Source organism: Triticum aestivum, chromosome 5A, assembly GCF_018294505.1.
Source record: "Triticum aestivum cultivar Chinese Spring chromosome 5A, IWGSC CS RefSeq v2.1, whole genome shotgun sequence".
NCBI lineage: Eukaryota > Viridiplantae > Streptophyta > Magnoliopsida > Poales > Poaceae > Triticum > Triticum aestivum.
In genome coordinates this window covers 504249704-504258278 of record NC_057806.1, presented here as the reverse complement: position 1 = coordinate 504258278, position 8575 = coordinate 504249704, and the positions used below count along the sequence as shown (strand labels likewise).

The window sequence follows — 8575 nt, the reverse complement described above, 5'->3', positions numbered from 1 at the left end:
TCTTGGGCCAATGGAAGCTGTGCAAACACCCAAATGCCATTGTGTTTGACGGATTGGTACCATCTCAAAAGTAGGTTCTCCAGCGGATCGAGAGTGAAGGTAGTATTTGAAGGCAAGCATGACTCCTAGGAGGGAGCTAGATGGTTTCTTTGCAGTGTTGGCAACATGGACAATACGTGAGTAGTTGCACATACAAAGTAGGGTGTGGACGTGGGCAGATTGGATCATGTTATCTACTACTCCCTCCGTTCCTAAATATAAGTCTTTTTAGACATTTCAAATGGAATACAACATATGAATGTATGTAGACATATTTTAGAGTGTAGATTCGCTCATTTTGCTTCGTATGTAGTCACTTGGTGGAATCTCTACAAGACTTATATTTAGGAACGGAGGGAGTATGTAATATTGCAGTGTGGAGGGAGTCTTTCATTTCTCTTCTATAATACGGTATATGATACACACACATTTGTGCGTATTCGAGAGAAAAAAATGCACGCTTCTTCATCTCAACAGTGGCATGATGCGTCCTAGTACAAATATGTATCCATTCATACTTTTTACAATAGTTAAGCCATATGTAGAGATAATTGTTGACTTGAAAGAGAAGGAAAGTGAAAACAACAATGTTGACTTCTCTTACAAGCTAAGAGCCGATATTTTGTGTACACACATGGGAAAATAACCTTTTTCTGATTTTGCTCTAACACGACCTCGTGCAATGTGAGCTTGCCAACTAATGCAGTGAACATGGCTTCCTCTTCACCAATGCTAGCTACTCCCAAGTCCCAACTAAAACCACGACCCTTATTTTCAATCGGAGGGAGTAGTATTTACTAGCCCAGACATCTTTCTCTTCCCCAGCTCAGTGAAGAAATCGTAGCGGTCCGCCTCGCCGCAGAGCCGGTGCAGCCTCTCCATGGGGTCGTCGTCTTCCCTGCGGCACCGGTACTTCTTTGCCTCCTTGTCCTGGTTCTGGTCATAGTGGGCCTTGACGTTGATGGCATGTCTTTTGCTTGGCCGGTGCTCCCCTACGGTCGTCGGCGGTGGCTTGAGCATGGCCAGGTTCATGAGGGCATCCTGCTTTATCTTATCGATTAAGTCATCCTTCTTGTTGCCGTTCTTCTTCGGCACCGTGAAATGTAGCTTGTAGCCCTGGTCCCTGTAATAGTGCTCGTAGCCGTGGAAGGGTATCTCGTCGGAGATCTCCTTCTCCTTGCCCACGGCGACCGCCGTCTCGTAGCACCAGCAGGAGGCCACATGGTTGACGGTGTACCCGCCGCCGCCGAGGAGGAGCAGCGGCACGTTGAAGCTACGGAGGTAGCTGACGCAGCCGGCGTGGCCTTTCACGGACAGTCTGAACTCGCCCAGCCTGTCGCCGTAGAGCGAGTCGGCGCCGCACTGCAGCACCACGGCGTCCGGGACGAACTTCTCCATGACCTCGTCCATGATCGGCCTGAACAGCTGCTGGTACCTCTCGTCGTCCATGCCCGCCTTCATGGGCACGTTCAGGGTGTAGTACTTGCCTTCGCCCTCGCCGACGTCCTCGACCTTGCCGGTGCCCGGGAAGAAGGGCTTGACGTCGCGGTCGATGTCGTAGAGGTGGAACGAAACCGTCATCACCCGGCTCTCCCTCTTGAAGTGCTCCTCCACGCCATCACCGTGGTGCACGTCGATGTCCACGTAGAGCACGCGCTCGAAGTGCTTCAGGAGCTCCTGGATGGCGAGCACGATGTCGTTGACGTAGCAGAAGCCGCTGGCCTTGCCACGGCACGCGTGGTGCATCCCGCCGGACCAGTTGATGGCGATGTCGGAGGAGCCGTCGGCGAGCGCGCGCGCGGCGGCGAGCGACCCGCCGGCGTAGCGGAGGCAGTAGTCCCAGAGGCCGTCGATGGCGGGGTTGTCGTATGCGCTGGCGTCGGTCTCGTCGGTGTCCGGCACGCCGACGCCGCACGCCCTGGCCCTATCCCGGAGGTCGCCGTCGTGGTAGGCGTCCGGGGTGATGTCGCGGAGGAGGCGGACGTAGGCGTCGTCGTGGAAGGCGCGCAGTTCGGCCTCGGTGGCGGGCCTGACGCGGAGGCGCTCCATGTCGGCGAGCAGGCCGTACTTTTCGACGAGGGCGTGCGCCATGGCGACGCGGCGGGGCACCATGTTGTGGTTGGCGCCGTAGTCGACGTTGGCGACGCCCGGGTCGTAGTAGTAGCAGACTCTCCTCTTCCGGCCGTCGCCGCACGACGCCGACGGCAACGAGTGCCCTTCCGTGTCCATCTTCTTGATCGTATTCTCCCTCTGATTCCTACGGCCGGTGAACTATGTGATGTGAATATGTGATGATTCCGTGTAGTTCATCTTTGATATAGAAGCTAGATCGATCGTGTCCGAGTTGGCCTCGCATAGCGATCGTGTCTCGGACTCCAATAGGTATCGCCCTAACAGACTTGTGCCGGGCAGCCCCAAACGGACGACACAATATGTTTCCCACACGACTCTTTTTTTTTTTGAAATTAACTCATTTTTTTCTGATTAGATTTTTTTGACAATTTTTTCTGAGTTTTTTTGAGCAATGAGAATTTTTTCCGATTAGATGTGATGTGAATCTAATCGATGTTATTAGTCACGTCCGAGTCGACCTCTTGGTCTCGGCCCAAAAAGTCAGTAGGCGGACACAGGCCTTAGCTGGGCTCATTACAACATCAGTGCACATAACTCATTGAGAAAATTCCTTATATAACATTGTTTTAAATATTGTTTCCCTATTTGACACTGAAAATTTCTTTCTTCCCTATCTAACATTGTGTCTAAATTTTATTCTTTTTCCGACACTTTCGTCCATTTTAAGTCTTAATGGTGTTAAATGACATCTGAAAAGTCCTATTTGCCCCTTATAAAGTATGTGACCAAAATTTAACCCCACTAGATGAAGCTTATATGGATGACCGATCCCCAATTTACTAGATTATAAAGTAATCAATTATTAGTCTTTGACAATGATAGAGCAGTAGGATAAAAGACGTACGTGATTGAAGCTAAAACGGAAGAACATAAGTACTCCGTACTTTACCTCCTAGGTGACCGAGTAATTAAACAATGATTAGTTGGTTAGTATGTGCATGTGCTGACCAATGGCGGCGCCAGGATTTTGAGGCTGGGTATTCATTGGCACTAAAAATTTACTCTAAATGTATTATAAAGACACCAATACAACAATAGTAATTTTTTAATGCATCAAACCATACTAATTATACATAAACATAAAGACACCAGTACCTTTTGATTGACAGATTGATGATATCCCATCTTACAATATAACTTTGCGATCGCCTTTTTGGAAGAGATTGATGGCATCCTCATCCTATTGAAGAATTTTCTCTCAACAAATGTAACCAAACAATTGTTCAAGTAATCATCACTCATTTTGCTCCTTAGCTTATTCTTCACATAGTTCATTGAAGAGAACACCCTTTCAACACTAGCAGTAGCTACTGGCAGAATTAATACCAACTTAAGAAGCTTGTAAACAATATAGTATTGTTCATGCTTGTTTGTCTCGACAAGCATAACTGAAAGCTCACACAGATTCTTCAAGTTTTGAAACTTTTCATCTCTACGCACATGAGTAACATACATGTTTAGTTGCCATGGAAGTCTTGCCAGTTCATCACTTGTGAGATCATTAGCATAAAACTTTGTAGCAAGCCTAACCAATTTCGCTTGATCATAAGCAGCAAATAGACGAAGTGGACAAAATGCTGCCATGCAAGAAAGTAGATATGTGTTTACCTCATCAAATCTGCCATTCAACTCACTAATTTGCCTATCAATGACACTCACATACATATCAACTTTGAAGCGATGGTAATTCGTTGCACCATTAAAGAAACCCCTTCTAGGCCGGCCAGCGGGAAAGTAAGGACCCTCCATATCAACAATTTTGATCTTATGCTTTGTACAAAAAGATGTGACCTTTTTGAGAAAATCATCCCATCCAGGATCAGTCCTCAAACCCTCCAAGTGATACTCTGTGATATCAACAAGCTCAATAGCATGAACAATATCTTGATCTTGCTTTTGCAAAGCTCTACTCAACCCATCTGTGTATCCAAATATTTCTTGCATCAAGTGTGCCATGAAAACAAACTCAAATGATCGAAATGGTGTCAATATGGTTAGAGCCGCTTGCGCCTCCGCACCATGGTACTCTTTTCCAATCTTGATGAGGACTCGTCGTATTGCACCATACATACAGAAGACATGGTTCACGGTTTTGAAGTGAGAGCCCCAACGTGTATCACATGGACTTCCCAAACCCATTTCCTGATTCAGCCACTCCCCGTTTCTACTTCTTCCAATTCTAATGCATCAATGAGTTCCCCAGCCTGAGCTATACGAAGCATTCTCATCTTTTTACAAGACATGCCAAGAGCATTTAACAAGTGTGCAAGTTGTTGAAAGAACCAAGTACAATCACCACTCTCTTTAGCAACAGCAACAAGAGTTAACTGTAGTTGATGGGCAAAACAATGAACATAGTAGGCAGAAGGAGACTCATCCATAATCAGTTTTTTAGGCCATTAGCATTACCTTTCATGTTGCTAGCTCCATCATATCCTTGCCCACGAACCATTGCAAAGGTCAAATTGTACTTCATAAGCATTTGCTCAATTGCAGCTTTAAGTGTCAAAGAGGTAGTATCTTGAACATGAGCAAAACCAAGAAATCTTACAACAACCCTTCCTTTCTTATCAACATAACGCAAGCAAATTGTCAACTGTTCATTCTGATACACATCACTAGACTCATCTGCAAGTATTGCAAAGTGGCCACCATCAAGTTCTTCAATGACTAATTTTGTAGTCTCCTGTGCACAACATTTTATTAACTCATGTTGTATATCATGGTGAGTCATCTTGCAGTTCTGTGGAGCATTTTTGAGAACAACCCTATCAACCTCTTCAAAATTTCCAGCTAGCCAATTTAAAAGCTCAAGAAAATTTCCTTTATTTAGTGAGTTTTCACTTTCATCATGTCCTCTAAATGCCAAGCCTTGGTGCAATAGAAATCTCAAACATTTGAGTGTCCATGTCAAATGTTGCTTATACAAAGCCTTATATTGTGAGGTGTTTGAAGCAAAAGACTCCCAAATTGATGCTTGTGGTGTAGTGAACATATCATACTTCTCTTGAGCTTCAGCATGAGCACTACTAACCTCACCTTCATGTTTCTTCAATCTCGATTCATGTTCCAGTTCCTAAATCCATTCTTCACAAATGCATCTCCACCGGGATATTTTGTCTTATCCTTAAACAGATAGCAAACAAAGCAGAAAGCACTATCTTTTGTCACACTATACTCAATCCATGGAAATTCTTTAAACCAAGCACGACAAAAGCAATGGTCAACTCCACTTTTATTTGTATACTCAAAGGTATGATTCTTTGGTTGACATGGCTTCATCTCAATATATCTTCTTCTTACTCTATCTTGGTCATTGACAACATACATTGAGATGGGAATCCGCTTCCCGGGATCAGGTTCGAGTGCCTCCAAATCTGCTTCCATTGGTTCATCATCTGCATCACTTGTTTCAGCATCTTTATCAATTGGGGTTGGGGTTGCTTCTCTGCTCTCCGGTTCACATTCCGCATCCGGTGCTTGCACTAACGCCAATTGCAAATTGCTGTCAAGCTGAACATGAGAGGTACAAGTACCCGATGCACCTGCAGTCTGATTCGGTGTAGATGTTTCATCAATCTTCTTTGCTTTTGAAGCTTTTTCCCACAATGCAAGAATCCTATTGCCACCACCAGTCCCATTCTTCTTCTTCATCTACATTACAACAAAATAAGGAAGAAATTAGCATCTACAAATTAACAAAACAAGGAAGAATCCTACTCCAGCTGCAAAATCGAATCAACTAAAAAACTGAAACTCTGTTTTCTTTAATATTGTACCTGAACGCAGGGCACTGACGCAGGCGGGAGAAAGAAACTGCCGCTGGGCGCTGGACCCTGGGCTGGGCGGCGCCGCGGCGGGCGATGGGCGGCTGGGGCGGGGCGGACGGCAAGCGCCGGGGCGGAGCGGCGTCGCAGCGATGCAGTCTGAGGGGCGGCCGGCGGACGGCGAGCACCGGCGGCGCTGAGCGGCTGAGGGCGGAGCGGGGGCGGGGCGGCGACCGGTGACTCGGTGAGCGGGAGCGGGGGTCGCTCGCGCTGGTCGCTGGGCCTGGACGGCTAGGGCTCGAGCAGGGGAAGTGGGGATTGGGGAACGACCGAACGAGGCAACGAGCGGTGGGCCGTGCGCGTTGCAACTATGTATTAATTATTTTTTTGTGCTCAATAATGGGTATTCATACGAATACACATGAATACCCTCAGCGCCGCCAGTGGTGCTAACCGAGTAATGTGTTAGTGTTCACCCGCAGAGGCGGAGACAAGGCTAGGGCAGATGGGGCTATAGCCCTAGGCCCAGTGACAATAGTCTTGGTAAATGCTTCTTACAAAATACAAAAAATCACTAATGTGCATCACTCAAGCTAGCTTAGCCCTAGGCGTAGCCCCATGCTAGCTCCGCCTATGTTCACCCGCAAAAAAAAATGTGTTAGTGGCCTAGGTTATAGTGCGTGAGTGGCAGAATATTAGGGCCAGCTTGTGGCTCGGCTGTGTGTGTGTGGGTGCTATGTATGGCATTTTAATTATTTTGGTTGTGTTAATGAGAGGAAGTGAAAAATGTAGGATATGTGTTTTCACTCGGAGAGAAGGTAAAGCTAGTTCTTTCCTAGGTGAAATGTACTCCCCCATAAAGAAATATAAGAACGTTGCTTAAAATAATAATAAAAGCCAACAGCTAAATAGCTGGCTTCGCCACTGTCGGCAAGTACGCTTACATATTTGAATACCGCGCGCCGGACGGGCCGCGTACACATACATCTATGCATATCTAAATACCCGTGTATACCCAGCTAAAGAAGAGGAGCTCAGTATCCACAAAAAAAAAAAGAGGAGCTCGGAAAGGTAATGGGCGCGCGTCATGTACTTTACCTCCTGGACTCGCATCAACAGAACACATAAAAAAGCTAAGCACTCGATCGATTTTCCATAGAAATTGGCTCACACGCATAGCAAAACGAGTTGGCTCGATACACATATACACGTAAAATTTTGGTCACATATCACATGAGGAGCAAATAGGTCTTTTCAGGTATAATTTAACACCATTAAGGCTTAAAATGGGCGAAAGTGTTATAAAGGGCATATAATTTAGACTCGGAGTTAAATAAAGAATGAAATGTTTTTCAGTGTTAAATAAGGGAACAAATTTTAAGACAGTGTTAAATAAGGAATTCTCTCTAACTCATTGGAGGTTGGTATGCCTAGTTAGAGCATCTCCAGCTGTTCGCCCCCCAGGGTGCTAAAAAAGAGCGGTCTGGGGGCGAACCAGCGCTAGTTCGGCCCCTGGGGCGACCTAGCTTCCAGTCACGCCCCCAGTACACGGAAAATTCGAACTTGGTCGTTCCCGTTCACAAAAGACGCCACAAGTCCGGCGATCGCAAGTCACAATTTGGCGTACAAAAAATAGAGCGGCAGAAGTTCGCGCGCGCAACGCATCACTCGGCGGGCTCTGCCCCAGGCGTCGGCGGAGTTGACGTGCGTGGGCTTGGCGGTGTCGGAGCTGCTTCTGCGCTGGGGGGTGTCGGCGCGGCTTCGGTGATGTTGGGCGTCGTGGAGGCGTCATCACGCAGGCTTGGCGGCGGCGGCGGCGTGGGCGTCGGTGTCGACGGCGCTGTCGAGGGAACCTGGTTCAGGATGAGGCGGCACTCCGCCAAGTACCATGCCTTGACTGCCTCGTCGGTGCTTTGGAGCATGCCCGCCCCGCCAAGCAGGAAAGCCAAGTCGGTGTTTCTCTTCTTCGCGGCGACGTTGGTCCGGAGCAGGTCGAGCTTGACGGCGCTGCTCGACATCAACGCCGACCACCGCTCATCGGTCTTCTCTTCATGAAGGACGGCCCGGGCCTGCGCGTCGGCGAGGCAGTGCTCGATGGACTCCTGCACTCGAGCGATAGCCGCGTCGATGGCGCTGTCGAGGGAACCTGGTTCAGAATGAGGCCGCGCTCCGTCAAGTACCACACCTTGACCGCCTCGTCGGTGCTCTGGAGCATGTCCGCCCCGCCAAGCAGGAAAGCCAGGTCGGTGTTTCTCTTCTTCGCGGTGACGTTGGTCCGGAGCAGGTCGAGCTTGACGGCGCTGCTCGACATCAACGCCGACCACCGCGCATCGGTTTTCTCTTCACGAAGGACGGCCCGGGCCTGTGCATCGGCGAGGCAGTGTTTGATGGACTCCTACACTCGAGCGGTAGCCACATCGGCGTATTTCCCCTTCTTGGCACCTTTGTTGCCGTCCGGCCGCCCTTCAGATGCGCCAGGAGTCGGCGCGTCCGGCTTGTAGGTCTCCTTGGACTTGTCGAGGGTGCGCCGGACTTCCGCCCACTTCTCGCACTTGTCAATGCGCTTGTAAACGTGGAGGTACTTGAATTCGGCGTCGCTGTTGCTCTGCCGGTATAGGAAGAACATGCGCAGCAAC

The 8575-nt window shown here is 48.4% G+C and overlaps 1 protein-coding gene across 1 annotated transcript; it reads right to left on the bottom strand.

Annotated features, from left to right (window-relative positions):
• Positions 1 to 527: 527 nt before the first annotated feature.
• LOC123107401 (histone deacetylase 19) lies at positions 528 to 2311 on the bottom strand. The gene has a single exon (XM_044529388.1). It carries the CDS (start codon positions 2266 to 2268, stop codon positions 814 to 816), a length of 1455 nt encoding a protein of 484 aa, XP_044385323.1. The 5' UTR covers positions 2269 to 2311; the 3' UTR covers positions 528 to 813.
• Between the last annotated feature and the right edge of the window lie 6264 nt (positions 2312 to 8575).

Bases quoted from the DNA above. Each gene is read 5' to 3' on its own strand.
- LOC123107401 (XM_044529388.1), bottom strand. From the start codon at position 2,268: ATGGACACGGAAGGGCACTCGTTGCCGTCGGCGTCGTGCGGCGACGGC.